We start from the raw sequence: 15,947 nt of genomic DNA, 5'->3' as shown, positions 1-15,947 counted from the left end.
ATGTACCTAGCAAGTGACTACTCCTGGTTAAGTATGCTGTCAAACACTAATGTTAGATATGTACCATATTAACAATGCTGGTTTATGTGTACTAGGTATTATATGGTGTACACAGTTGACCCTCAGTTATCCCGTACCCTGAAATTGAAATGACTGTTCTATTAGAGTACTTTGCGTACAAGCGTATGTTCTATTAGAGTATTTCAACAGAGCTGTGTATATAAATGTATGGGCTTCATATATCCGAACAATTCACTTATCTGAACATTTTTTATCATTGCCTGAGACACATTGTGGTTCAGATAAACGAGGGTCCACTGTATTTATATATAGACCATATGTGTTGGTGAAGAATTAGTATACTACTAAATGGGTGGGGTTTATTTATCTCAACCAAAGTGACAATCTAGTAAATACACAATATTCCAGTACACTTACTATATCACCCACTGAGGTGGACAGAGAAGTAATGGAGGTCTGATACAGGCTGGAGAGGACATGAGCTCTACTACTACTACGATGTGTAGTAGTGGTGGCTGCTACAACACTGTGAGTCCTACTGGACCTTGACCTCACCTCACTGCTACGTCTCGTCTAGTAGGACAACAATATACAATGAGTAGACTAGATTGTATATGAAGTGTACACGATGGAACCTCATATGTACATTCTGAAACAATTTCTGGATCATCATACTATAAAGCAAACCACACGCACGCACACACACACACACACACGCACGCACGCAAGCACACACACACACACACCTCAGATCTAGTCATTGCAAAGGTTTGCTGGTACTCCGTGAGATCAAACAATTTGCTCAGCCACACCTCCTCAAAGTTTTTAATAGCTGACTCTACCTTGACATCCTTCTCCGCCTTAGTTGCGATAGTTTCAACATCTCGTATGTGAGCTGTGAGTGATAAACAAATGATCATACCTGATACAATGCTTAGGAGGGAACATGCTTAGCTAATATGTGTATGTAAGATTTCGTCAAAACAAAACCTCTACAATATGTGAACATCTCAACAATAACCTGCCCAGTTCACACAACTTCCAAATTTCATTTTATTCTTTCAAAACCACCTACAGTGTCCAAAAATCAGGTTACTCAAGATACTGTGAGTAGTTTTGGAATAATGGTAGTGCTAGACAGTATTTTATTATTATCTTTTAGCTTTACAGCCTGTTTAAGTTGTTACATAAAGTGTGTTTGAAAAGGTGGCGAAAGGAGAAAAATCCATGATTGCGCACCTGGGCGGCCTCGAACCTGCAGCCATCCAATTAACAGTGAAACGCTTATAAGAGTCTGCCAGGTGGTCAGGATGTTTCTCCTTGTCAATTTCATGTATATGTATCCATAGGAACTCTAGACAGTAGGAAGAGGAGAGAAATTGCAACTATACTGGAAATATGCAAGTGCTTCAATTCATAGCCATAACTTCTAATTGTATCAGTCTACAAAGTTTTTAATTAACAAAGTATTGAAATGCTCTAGCTTAGACAGTACTAACAGTCGTCCCATTACACTTACACTGCAGTCCAAGATCAATAAACTGTTGGAAGTGCATATCCACAAAGCTGCTAGGATTGAGGGATAGTCTGCTAACACTCTTAGCACAGAGTCGTAACACTTGTTTCCAGTGACGAGGTCTCATCGCGGCAGACGACAACACCTTGATCAAAGGCAGACAGGACACCACCTCAAGCACAGACTGCTCTAGTCTTTGACGAATATCCCAGTCCATTGTAAACTCTGGAAGTGACTGGATCTGTGTGTATTAAGCAACCACTTGACAATATTTACAAATAAACTTGAATATTACTTAAATCCTACCAAATACACAACACTCATTTTAAAATACATGATCTGTAAAATGCACGATAAAATATGTATGCATAAATACACATAGTATTTATAAATCAATGAAATACACATGAAATATTTCAGTACACATAAATACACTACCTGTTCTAGGTGTAGTTCACTCAACACTTTCAGTGATACAATATTGACAATGTCCCTCCACTTCACCTTCATCCACTCACTATGAGACTCCTCTACACTAGCCTTCAACTCTCTGACTGACTGTAGCACCACCAGCTCATCACAGAACCTGGAACATGGAGAAAATGTTAATAAATTTTGCATCTCAATAAATAACAATAGCTTTATTGCACAAACTTGTAATTACAGTCATAACCAAACCTGATGTATTAACAACAATTGCATGCACACATTTTCTCTAGTCATCTGTCTAGTGTATTGTTTAATCCATCTGTATGTCCATCTGTCTGTATACAGTAGTGTGTGTTTGCGTGTGTGTGTTTGTGCATGTATTTATGTGTGCATGCGTTCATGTGTGTGAGATTGTCTATTTATTAGCTGTCCATACATACAATACCACACACCACAAATACTTACTCTGAAAGATGAGAGAAATTGAACACAGTTTCCTCCAGTAAATCTTGTAATTCAATAAGGTCCTACACACAAACATGATATACTGCTGGTCTTTTTAGAATCAAAATGTAAACATGTACCGTAACCTTACAACATAATATAACATTGACAAATCCACTTGCCATCAAGTATAGAGCAACTGACAAGTCATAACTTCTAATACTCATCACGTGAAGGAAAATTTTGACAGATGAGCAATATTTCTCTTTAACGTTGTATGGTACAGTAATTAATATAAAAATACACATAAACAGCAGAGCAGTGTAATGGACACCTTGAGACCAACTAGTAGTGTCCTGATTATCAAGGTGTCCTGATTATCAAGGTGTCCTGATTATCAAGGTGTCCTGATTATCAAGGTGTCCTGATTATCAAGGTGTCCTGATTATCAAGGTGTCCTGACTATCAAGGTGTCCTGATTATCAAGGTGTCCTGATTATCAAGGTGTCCTGATTATCAAGGTGTCCTGATTATCAAGGTGTCCTGATTATCAAGATGCCCTGATTATCAAGGTGTCCTGATTATCAAGGTCAGTTTTGGTACTAAGGGACAAAGGATCTAGACAATTTTGTACACTGGTTGAGTTAAATCCATCATCGCTTTGGTTAGATAGCTAGAACATAATTTCAAAATATCTGACTTTAAAAAGTCAAGAGATTTAGCAACAACCAGCAGTCTACTACGTATTTTGATTTGATTCAGCACTAAAGCAACTGAACTGTGACTCTTTCAAGGAGTGGTGAACCCCTCACAAGGGACCATAACAAGTTCATATGTACATGTCCTCAAGTGTCCACATTAACAGGTTCCTGTGCTCACCTGGGCAGTAACCTTAAGCTCCTTCACTTTACTATAATACTGACTGATTAGAGGGCCAGCCTCCTCATCATTACACTCATAGTTGAGACAAGAACTGATCAAGAACTGCTCATGAAGATCAACACATTCTTTACCAAATTTCTCCAACTCCTGATGGGGAATATTAACAAGCATATGGTGAGATAATGAGTTTCATTAATAATGGGATACAAATGAAATGTTTAGACAAACTTATCAGTGTCATCTTTTGATGTAAAACACATATGATAAAGTATTGACAAACAATATGGGAAGGATGTTTGCGTAACTAAAAGCAAAACCAAACATTATTCACACTCTAATAGAACATACTAGATATGCGCCGATATGACTTTGAGCTGATATTCTGATAACATAATATTATCAAGCCAATAAACAAAGCTGATCCATAGCATAGACTTTTCCTCTAACAAGTTACACTCTAAATTAGTTATAAAGTGACAAAGTGGGACTGTAATCAACAGTTGACACTACATAAACAGGCACTGCTAGGATATTACTACAGCATGATGTCATAAAATTGTAATTTGAAACACATTCACAAAAGAACTACTACGTAATTTCAACAGCTTTATAAAGTGCCTCAGTTTGTGGTAGCACTTGATACTATCATATGGAGCACATGGCATATTCAGTAACAAGCTTATATTTACCTCCATCACTACTTCAGCCTGCTCCTGTACATGAGGACTAATTCTTTGTTTAGCCAGTGACACCTTCTTCTTTAAATTATTCCACCTAATATAATATATACCATATAGTATGAAACACTCGTGTTAAGTGGAACACTCAGTTATCCAGGATTTCAATTTTGCTTAACACAAAAATAATTGTTCTTTTCCTGTTATTCCGAACACTGAACGTAACTTCTACCCAGAGGTATTGGATAACCAAGATTCCACTGTATGTCAGTTAATATCAGTCAGTCAGTCAGTCAGTCAGTCAGTCAGTCAGTCAGTCAGTCAGTCAGTCAGCCAGCCAGCCAGCCAGCCAGCCAGCCAGCCAGTCAGTCAGTCAGTCAGTCAGACAGTCAGTCAGGTCACCTTTGTGGCAAATGATGGAAGAACTGTACAAGGTCATGAGACAGAGGGTAGCCATATTTCTCCAGTATTACTAGTGTACGATGGACTGCACCAAACTTGTAATCAACTACTTTCTGTTGTGATCCCACCTGTAATGATGATGTGGTGCATAAATTATATACCACAAAACTATTTACAGCAAAAATAAAAATCTGCTAAAATCAATTCAGCACAACAGAAAAGTGGATCCCTGTTTCCAGTAGTCTAAACATGATCAGTTGATTAGTATAGGAAGAGTTTTGGTGCAACTAAAAAGTAGCATTCCTTCAAACATTCAAATATTCTAATAGAGCATACACCTGTTGACAAAATACTCTAATAGAACAGTCATTTTGGTGTTTGGATTCATGACACTTTTGTTAAACAAAGTTTGAACAATTGACTTCCCTACTGTATCCATAGTGTACACACCTTAGTGAACACCTTCATCAACTGCATGAAGGAAGCCAGGCTGTGATGATCATAGGATAAGTGCTCCACTACTGGCTCTGTCTCCTCCAGAAACTTACCTAGTGCGTCCAGTGCTAACTTTGTCTAGTAGTGAGGTAGGTATGTGTATAACTACACATTACACTATGTTACACTACAATGTACACTAAATGTATATACACACACACTACACTACACTAAACACACGCTACACTACACACACACACACACACACACACACACACACACACACACACACACACACACACACACACACACACACACACAACACTACACACACACACACACACACACAACACTACACACACACCTGTTTAGTCAGAAAGTTAGTGTAAATGTATATCCACTTAGTAATAAGGGCACACACAAGGTGCTTGGCAGGCTTCATATTCACACCAATCCAGCCCACACTAACAAAGTCATCTAGTTCAATTATCTGATCATGTATGTCCTGTATAGTAACAATGTACATCTATACTAATGTACATACTAGAATACTGCTATTGAGCCTATACTGTAACACATTAAACTTGTTGGATTAACTAGTTAAACGTGATGGCTACTATAATACAGGTGTATGTATGACTTTCAATCTTTGTACAGAAGTATCCAAATCATGGTTAACCAACATACAGTAACACTGTTTTATTAGCATTGAAATGTGTTCCATTAAGTAGCAAGCCAGTGTTACTCAACTAAACATTTCCCTACTTCAGAGTTAGTATCCAGACATGTTGGATGATGTGTCTATCACACTGATGTACCTTAAATATGGAAATCTCCCCATCAAAGTCATCAATAGATGGCTTCTTGTTCTCCTCTTCACCTTCTCCACGACTCAACACTGATCTCACTCTAAACGAGCCTATGTGACCAATACTGCTTGCTCCAGAGTAGAGGAAGCCATAATCAGTAGCACCAACGGCTGACATGCTACCAGTGATCCTGTGTGATGCACTTCCAATCACTGAGTGGGACCGACTGTGAAGATTATTGGATGAGGTATACACTGTATATATTTCACTGTGACATATGTTAGTATGGGAAATACATACTGTAGGTCCTCTCTTAACAAACTAAAAAAGCTCCAACAGTAGGAACAGAAATTTGGCCCCAACAGGTCTACAGCATACAGTTTTACCACTGAAAACCTCTACATAATTATCTTGAGCAAAACAGGCCAAATATTCTGTGTTTTGTCATAGAGAAGTTTAACTTTATGCCCCAACCTCTCTAATAGAACCATACGATTGTGACATACGTACATGCACCCTCTATTATTATGTTACCTAGTTGATGATCGTGATCTACGATGAGCTACAGAAGAAGGTCGAGGCTTGACAGACTCAGGTCGTGACACCATTCTTGGTCGTGGTAACATGTTGCCTTGAAGAAAGTCATTGAATGTATGCTTCACATCTTGGTCCCACAGGAAAGTGATCTCAGTAAACTTTTTCTTCAGTGACTACAACAACATTCATTACTACTATTATCCTTCTATCCTGAATTGCTGGCCTCTTACAATAACTATTACATACATGGGTCACTTGTACTGTAACATTCAGTAGCTCTATAGAGCCTTTTAGACTGTGACAGAAAAAAACCAGCTGGTGCATACTTTTATAATACGCATGCTTCAAAGAGAACTATGCAAGCTTTAATTGAGCCATTAGTCAGGGAAGCAAGTCTCAAATCAAACTATATACTATATGAGTTCAGATACCTTTGTTTCATTTTCTGTAGGACCATGACATACGTGTCATGTACAATGCTGTACACATAAACAAGATTGTCATCATTTCTTCATTTAAAACGTCTTCATACTTGTATGCACAGATGACTATAGGGCTAAAACCACAACTTGGTCAATTCAAGGAGGGAATTTTAAACCAAATCTCAACTCTGTAGAAAAATCGGATATTGTGTGGACTAGGCAAGACAGTCACATTTAACAAACAAATAAACAGAAAAGGAGCCTTTAAATTTTCTATGTACTTTGATAAAGTTTAAAAGAAAGGTTCATACTACACAAACATACCTGACATTGTCTGGCGCTTGTCTCCAGGTGGGCACAGATCTTTTCAATACTGGCAGTGATGTCATTGTCATTACGGATAACTGCATAGTAACACGTTGTGTTTGTCTAGTAGATAATATGTGTACATATGTAGATCAACCAGATTGCATTGGTTTAATAACATTACATACATACACACCCACAATATACTATACTACACACCTTGGAGGATTCACTGATAGCAGTGAAGGGTTTCATCACTTTAGCCATCACCACATAATCCTCCATCCACCTCCTCACAACTTCAGGAACACTCTCTAGTGCAGTCTGCTGGTCCAGGGGCGGAGTGAAACTGATCATTGCCCCCACCAGCTCCAACCGTACTTTGACTAGGCAGGGAATTGATTGGCCCTAACATGTACACAGCAAAATACAATAAATCCATCGCTTAACAGCAACCATATTACGTCATTATTTTTTTTGGTCCTATAAGTGACCCCACACTTCTATTAATTAAGTATTTCACCATACAATAATTCATAAATACAACGTACTCTAACACCACGTGACAGTTGATTGCATAGGTTTGTGTGACGTTTACTATGTACTTTCACCTGGTATGTATGTATTATGGGCTCTTATGTACACTAGCCCATCAGGACACTTATCCATAGTCCCAATAAGGACACACAAAAGGTAGTCAAGTACCTGTTCATATCTAGTAACTCGGTCGCTGAGGATCTTGAGTGTACAGAGGATGGTACAGCGTAGTCCATTAAGGATCATGTGATCCATATGATGAAGAAAGGAGTGCCATGATGGACTATCATGACTGACCTCAACCACCTGACCAGAGGGAGGGAATGATTAGTAAGTGTGTGTATGTATGTACAGTGGAACCTCTGGACACTTAGAGATCAAGAATATTTGACTCTATTTCATATAGAAGTACGAGTGTATTCCTATTCCAGAGGTGAGCAAACCAGGCCTGTTGGGACTAAACTCTTAATCCTCATTATGGAGGAATTTTCATGTGTCTGTTTAAGAGTACCATACATATGTGTGTGTCATTGTGGACATAATAACACATGGCAGCATGCAAGCAAGAGACATGATATAAACTGAATAACAAAATCAGAAATGGTAATGGGCCACAATTTTGGATATTAATAGTCTAGTGTTGCACCGATATGAAATTTTGCCGATATTCCGATAACCAATATTAGATAATATTTTCAAGTCGATAAACGTAGCCGATCCGATATAGCACAGCATGTCTATTTTGTAGCATTTTTTACTAGAAATTTGATTGTGAAGGACCAATTTAGATTGTTTATAGCAGCAGTATTGCTACCACAACAGCTGACAGTACACAGTAATAACAACATTGTAATGCTGGAAAATGCAACTCGATACATTTGTAAACATTGTTTGGTGCACAAGAGCTAGTATTTCTAAATACATACATATATCTGCTGCTTTTTTCATCGTGGTGCCGATCTGATACCGATATACAAAAAACACAGCTGATATATGGTTTTTCCGATAACCGATCCGATTATCGGTGCAACACTAATACTCATGCGGTAGCTCAAGTAGCAACTATAGAACACACGTACCTGTACACCATGACTAGTAGGTCAATCAAAGTAACAGGGTTAGTATATACACAAGCCATACACTACAGGTTTCCTCACTTCAAAGATCTCTCCAACAAGGTCTCTGATACGTTCACCTGATGGCACCAGTATTGCTTCCACACACTCACACAATTCCCTGAGGCAGACACATAACATATGTTGTTGTCATGTAAACAAATGCACTGATGGTACAACACAAGACGTGATATTTACAGCCACCACTACACACTTGTGTTTCTGATCTAGTTGTTCCAGGGGAACCCCATGTCCGGACTCATCATCGAACACACTCATGCCCCCAAGGTGTGTCCACGTGTCAATGATGCCATCAATCTTAGTCAATCTCTCCAACACAGCGTTCATGATGTGGTGCAGGTCACCACTGATCAGTGCTGTAGTGTCAGCTACAAAATCTTGTAACCTCGGACTACTCCAAGTGACTTCCTCCAAACCATGTGACACCAACTGTAAATAGTATTGTATGGAACATGTTATGTACATGTACCTAATATGATACCATACCACTACCATACTGTATATGTGACAAATAGCTCACTGCACCTATTCCTATAATTTTAATGCCTCATTATTGCTCATGGTGTCCAAGAAATAGCCTACCAAATATTTAACCGGCTATGTTTGGTGGCTGTAGAATTGCAATGCTGAGCAGTAGGAATTGATTTGTACAGTAACTGTATTGAATTGCATTGAAAACAAAAACCATTGGTACTTAAAATATTTTAAGTACCTCATGGCTACCATGTACATTGGGTATACAGAGTTGGGCTTGGCTGGTCCACTCACTTCTTCAATCATCTCCAGTTTATTCTGGAACAACATTCTTGTGGTGTCTGTTAACTGTTGAGTGATGCTATTGTAGTGTTGTACAACCAGTTGTAGTCTGGTAGCACTGTCATGTAGTGTCTGGGGGAACATAGGAGAGTTAAGTGTACATGTCAAGTATAGGGAAGAACTACACATTACACACAGATGTACATACAAGCACAAACACACACACTAGGTGGCGTCACACACATACACACACACACACACACACACACACACACACACACACACACACACACACACACACACACACACACACACACACACACACACACACTTCACCTGTTCACTCATGTTTCTCATTAAAATTTTAACTTCAGTCGGCATCTTCATGGAGAATGGATCATGTTGCAAATAATGAGCCTCCCTCATAACCTCCAGTAATGAGGGGTCAAGGTTGACCTCCAGTAAATGATTACCCTCTTCACGAACCTGACAATGAATACTATGATATACGTACATATAATAGTAGGTGTGAAATAACCAATATTGGAAATGTACATAATATTTTGTGGGTGAGGGAGAGAACACATACATAACTAATTAAGCACTGCATAAGTAAATTATTTTACAACAAAAAAAGTGAATAACAGTCAGTATATTGTACACAGAGGCCGTGACTACAAACAATGTCATAGTAGATACGTACCATCACATGATCCTTGAGACGATGATGTAGTCCAGTTGGTATAGACAACTCCCATCCTGACTTGGTCTCCATCTTGTGTCTAGAGTGAGAAGTTTTGTATACCAACACATTCCTCACTGATGAACACATACATTATGTATCATGATATACTGCACTCCTGCACATTATATACAATACATATTTAAGATACTCTGATAAAATGGTAGTCACATAACAGCTGTATACAGGCTTTGCCTTTACCTGTATTTAATCATAATCATAATCAGTTGTATATATGTCAATATTGACTTAAATATTCACAAGTAGGGATTTATAACAAAGTACAGAACCTATCATGCAAAAATTCTTCAAACGCTGATCAAGTTCAAAGTTTTACCAGAACACAAATACACATACTAGATCGTGTACATGTGAAAAAAAAATCAACAACAAAACCTAAACACACAGATGAACAGACAGATACACTGACTGTTCAATATCCTGTAGTAATTGGCTATGAATATGTCTGAGGGCCCAGCCCTTATCTCCTTCCAGTAATTCAGCAGCTACCTCTCGTAGCTTCTCCATAGGCCATGTTATCCTCTCCTTGAGGGCATGTAACCAACACAACTTTGATGTCACTGGTGGCATGTTCTTGTGTCGGGGTGGGGAGGTGTGCTGTGTCGCCAACATGTCAGCAACATTGTTAAACTCTTCAGTGAGGTTGTCAACTATAGCATTACATCTCTGCTTCAGGCTAGCCTGGGGGGGGTATACAAAATGTAACAATCTTGTTGGTACAGTGGCTCCTGCACTACATACGTACGTATACAGACCTCAAAAAATTGCAAAGCTTTCTAGTAGAGCTGAGCAATAGTAGAAAATTCACTATCACGATCGATATTGAAGTATTATTTACGATACGATAATATCATGATAATTACACTTTGAATGATCTTCAGTCAAGTTCCAAGTATTCAATGCATGTTAAGCATAATTAACACCATCATTGATTAATATTTGCTTGGTTTTCCTGTAAGTGCATCAATTAGGTAATTAATTGCGTGGGCGGCTGATATTTCTACAATTTTTGTTACAGCCTTGCAGCCAAACTTAAAGCAAGCCAAGTAGTTATAAAACAGCTAAGCCAGCTTCTCAAGTAGCATTTTTAGTGGAATTCTAGACCCTTCGCAAAGATCGACTAATTGCGTGGGCGGCCGATAAATATACACAGCTTGTTATAGCCTTGCAACCAAACATTTCGCGAATAAACAAGCCTGAAGAGTTACAAAACAGTTAAATAAACTTAGTAGCAATGTTTCTAGTAATCTTACAGCAATAATCTTACAGCAATTCAAACTGCACACAATAGTTACTGCTAACCTGTACAACCTCTCTCCTACTGACTCCCTGGAACATCTCCAGCACTCTCAACTCGCTCATCAAGTTTGGGCACTGATCAAATGTGCTCATCAGCACTTGTGACATGCTGGACTCCAGTGACTACACAGGATAGAACAACCAACACATCATACAAGACAATACAGTACAACAGCACTACAGTGGAGTACGTGCATATTATCCATGCTATGGCTAACTAGTGTTCTATTAGAGTAGTGAATGTTCTATTTATTTTAACGGTTAATAGCTGCCCCCAGATATTAGCAGCAGTGTGGCCTTGAATTATCGTCATATGAGTCGCCCTTGAATAAGAGCCTCAACTTGTATCTGATGTGAGCGTTGCTAACACCAGGCCATAATTTAAGGTAATGTATAAAACCCCATGGGTTTAGCTTCAACTACGTATATCATAATAAAATTTTATTAATTTACTATACTGCATATCAATCAGTACATAACCACCACTCTATACCAACCAGTTGAGGTTCTACTATCACAAGAAATCAACAAGAAATATTATTCTCATATATACAGGTACGTATACACACAACAAAGATTGGTAGGCATAGCCAATAATACAGTACACACTCACCAATATGGTGGTCCTGAAGTCAAAGAAGCTCCTCTCAAAAGGATCATCATCAGTGAAGCACAACAAGTCCTGTATGGTATGGGAGATATATAATATATACAATATAATATAAAGTATTGATGTGATGTGAGATTTTATATGTTAACAATTAGTTTATCAGACTTTAATCACATCATTTAGTGTAGACAGTGCAACCATTACTGGTATATTTCACAACAAGGAGGTGACTCTCAGTCACATAATATCATGTGACATCACATGATGTTACACGACACACACACACACACACACACACACACACACACACACACACACACACACACACACACACAAGCACACACACACGCACACACACACGCACGCACGCACACACCTTGGTTGACTTCTGGAACTGTTCCATACAAGTGATGAACTTCTTATTAACATCAGTTAATAGAGGGTCCTTGTTGTCACTATCTACACTGACTGCTCCTTCTAGCTCCCTATAGTAGTAGTGCTTGTAAAATGTACTGTATAACATGTGTACACAAGGGCTGTATTAATACTCATATCAGCACTGGCCATCATACTGATATGAGTTGCACTTAAATACTTTCCTATTTAGCACGTTCCCCGTATGTAATGCTCTAAATTAAATTTACACAAAATCTTTGCAAAGAATATCTAACCCAAAGTTTACAGCAACTGTTCCACATTAGCTGTTATTTCAGCTGTATATTACTACATATAAATAGACACTTGAGGACACGTATATAGTATTTCTTAGTCAGAAATAAAGATACTAATGGTTTGTCCATGTGGCACTATCAGCACAAATATACACATACGCATAGACAGACAAAACAACAGTTCACTCACTTGAAGTGTTTAATGGTCACTACTAGTTCCAACACATCATTACAACGTTCCATAAACGTGTTCAATTGTAAAAATACTGCACCATTCCTGGGGGGCCAGGAGGTCAGTTTTAGCCCCCCTGTAGGGGGAGAGGGCCCTCCATGATCAGTAGTCCTATAAGGACACAGTCACACAATGGTGTTACACATAATTATAGTAGAACAAGGGATCTCTGGCTAAAGATTGTATTTACATGCAACATATTCCTATACCAAACCTGTAAAGTGGTACATACGTACCACTGGAAACATAATGGAAAGAAAATGATATATATTTTACGGTTACAGACTTAATGATATGGTCATACATGACGATATTTATAGGGAACAGGTTCGTTTTCCATAGGCAAAGTTTTTCGAGAATGGATATCTTGTTAACAGTATAAACATTTGTTTGTACAGTATGCTAGAGTTAAAACTATTTAGCAACTCCAGAGCTGTGTACATACATATTATGTGCTGTACACCAAAACCATCACACTAATTTAAACACAAATTCTGCGTATTTTCCATCACAAGTTCTGTTGTGTGAAATGGCTAACCTTCACTCACAAATAACTTACAGTCTCGGCATTAAAAACAACAACTGGAATTTCTGCACCTGGTAACAATTGTATAAATCACATGACCGTATCAAGCCCATAACCATAAAAACATATTACGTTTCCGATCTACAGTATTATGTATTCTAATATACCACAGTTTGTGGCTACTCTTTATAATATATGGTGTGTTTGCTCATACAATAGGCACTTGGGAAATACAGTTCAGTTGTAAAAGAAATGTTATGAAAAACCCCACTCAGACAGCATGACTGATACGTACATTGTCTAAACTAATCCTACCAGTTTGTTCTCCAACTAAACAGATTGTATGAACATTTACTGATAGCCTGATTGCCAAATATTGAAGTGGTTTGGGTTCTCGAGATAAATGCTCTGACCCAACACAACCAGGAAGTACAATGAATATAACACTTTAAACACCACCAGCTTGTGTGATAAAATACAGCACTCAGAATGTGTCTTGAGACCAATACAGCATTCAGTTTCTCCTTGTGCTGCGTTGGTTCCTCCCGTCATGCTGTATTTTCCACGCAGTAGTGCTCTAAGTACACAAATAATACATACATATCTCGTATACAAGTGGTTTTTTTACAGCAGTCCTTTCATCATGAATCATATAGTGTCATAAAAATAATGAACTCAAAACTGTGTAAATTACACAACCCTCCTTCACAGCAGTGATCAGTGCAATAATATAATATCTCAAACAGTACAACAATACACAACAGTTAGTACAGATGGTTACACAGTCATAATGTCAGTATGTACAGCATATCCCAATAGTGTCTTCATATACAGGGCTCTATGTACAATTTACATCACTGTGTAACTACCTACCTGTTGTGTGTGCATGCGTGCCTATCTATCTACAATATACAGTGCACGTGTTTACCAGTTAATGTTTGCCACTCGTTCACCTCTTGAAGCGAGCTCGGACCCAATCTTTGCACAGCTTCATGATCTTCTTAGAGGACATCATTGTAACCACAAAGGTGATTTGTTGTAACATTAAAGCGAAATCTCCACCAGCAGCTAGCAAGGGAGCCAACAAGGACCCGGCTAGGATACAGATGAACCAAATCACGACTGATATAATGGTCGCACTGGGTATACTAGCAGACAGCACAATACGACGCAACTGCTTATTCTTTTCTTCTCGTTTGTTCTTCTCGTATGCGTTCATGCGATCTCCACCAATGTTGCTGTGGTCCTCCAATTCAGAGCTACCCTTCACTCCATTACCAAAGTACAGTTTGTGGAAGTAATACCAGGAATAAGCAAATATCATGATCTGCCCGATCTTCTGTACAGCAATGAAGAGGTAAGCCAGAAACACACTCTCATAGATCATACGTGGTGGTAGGATACAGTGGCCACTGGGGAGGATTGTCTCATTACCAACTTTAGCCGTGAAGTCGAAGCCTACGGTAAGGATGGTCATAGGAAGCATGGGGGCAAACGTGTACATCATATAGTGCTCAAAAAGCTGGCTGGTCCAGGTGCTGGACATCGGGGCCTTCCCCTTGTAATCACGATATGTCAGATAGTACAGCTGGGCCATAACAACAGTACCACAACTTTCGTAAGCCATTGTAGTGAGCGTATAAGCATGGATGAAAACCTGACAAACTGGTTGCGAGTTGGGTGCAAATATCATGCTAGACATGATTAACAGGAGTGAAGCCAATAACGCAAGGGACACAATCGTGTTGTACACAACCAACAGCTTTCCGAGAAGACTACGCAACTCATTAAACGTCAGATGAAGCCACAACAGGTAAGCAGTAGCAAGGGAAGTGATCAAAAGCACCAACACACGCACCACAAACGTGACAATGTTGATTACAATCTGCAGGTAGATTCTCTCCGGACATTCCACAGCAGCAGGAGCCACAGCAATGGCAGTAACATTGGTGGTATTGCTTGCAGCCAAGAAATACGTATCTGTAACATGAATAACCTTTAAGACAGTAAACTTAGGGAATGTCACAACGATGCACGGATGAACGATGCAATACAGCTGGGTAGTAATCACAGGTAAGGCCAATGCAGTTGTTTCAATTGTCTCACCACTGCCCTCATCTGTACTACTGGAGGTATTCAACAAGCTGGGACATTCATCCAGGCTCACTCCACCAACAGACTGCGGCCCTGTAGCCAGAATACAGCAACTGGCTAACACAGTGAACAATATTGCTGAGTATAGCATTGATATACAACTTAAAATCACTCTATTACTTCTGCTCTAAATAACACTACACACACTAGTAAATCACAGGTGATATACACTTGGTTGCCTTAGTAACTCTAAGTGTGATGTCATCACAACAGATACCAGCTAATGAAAATCATTTAGTTGAAGAGAATGGTGACGCCTTAATGACAGGATATGGGTGCACATACGCACATAGGATCACACTTATACTAGTTGGGATACTTGTCACATGACGCCTGAGGGTGTTCATAGAATATGTGTAGAGATGTGATAATTGTGAAAATTT

General features: G+C 38.9%; 1 protein-coding gene across 1 annotated transcript in view; it reads right to left on the bottom strand.

The window, feature by feature from the left end:
* The window catches only part of LOC136252524 (uncharacterized), a 67,714-nt gene that overhangs the window by 34,861 nt on the left and 16,906 nt on the right, over positions 1-15,947 (bottom strand). The window contains exons 9-33 of the mRNA XM_066044985.1: positions 12,843-12,995; positions 12,358-12,466; positions 11,985-12,053; positions 11,375-11,494; positions 10,482-10,753; positions 10,013-10,091; positions 9,646-9,795; positions 9,322-9,441; positions 8,747-8,982; positions 8,575-8,653; positions 7,586-7,723; positions 7,100-7,288; positions 6,899-7,003; positions 6,150-6,325; positions 5,625-5,841; positions 5,171-5,311; positions 4,822-4,944; positions 4,372-4,499; positions 3,982-4,066; positions 3,290-3,439; positions 2,432-2,493; positions 1,976-2,123; positions 1,541-1,778; positions 768-916; positions 439-594 (exon numbers count right to left, since the gene is read on the bottom strand). Coding sequence (XP_065901057.1) covers positions 439-594; positions 768-916; positions 1,541-1,778; positions 1,976-2,123; positions 2,432-2,493; positions 3,290-3,439; positions 3,982-4,066; positions 4,372-4,499; positions 4,822-4,944; positions 5,171-5,311; positions 5,625-5,841; positions 6,150-6,325; positions 6,899-7,003; positions 7,100-7,288; positions 7,586-7,723; positions 8,575-8,653; positions 8,747-8,982; positions 9,322-9,441; positions 9,646-9,795; positions 10,013-10,091; positions 10,482-10,753; positions 11,375-11,494; positions 11,985-12,053; positions 12,358-12,466; positions 12,843-12,995 — 3,592 coding nt within the window. The remainder of the gene's footprint in view (positions 1-438; positions 595-767; positions 917-1,540; positions 1,779-1,975; positions 2,124-2,431; positions 2,494-3,289; positions 3,440-3,981; positions 4,067-4,371; positions 4,500-4,821; positions 4,945-5,170; positions 5,312-5,624; positions 5,842-6,149; positions 6,326-6,898; positions 7,004-7,099; positions 7,289-7,585; positions 7,724-8,574; positions 8,654-8,746; positions 8,983-9,321; positions 9,442-9,645; positions 9,796-10,012; positions 10,092-10,481; positions 10,754-11,374; positions 11,495-11,984; positions 12,054-12,357; positions 12,467-12,842; positions 12,996-15,947) is intronic.

Source organism: Dysidea avara, chromosome 1, assembly GCF_963678975.1.
Source record: "Dysidea avara chromosome 1, odDysAvar1.4, whole genome shotgun sequence".
In the NCBI taxonomy this organism is placed as follows: Eukaryota; Metazoa; Porifera; class Demospongiae; order Dictyoceratida; family Dysideidae; genus Dysidea; species Dysidea avara.
Note: the sequence above shows the minus strand (reverse complement) of the source record. Positions and strands in the feature narration are given on the sequence as shown.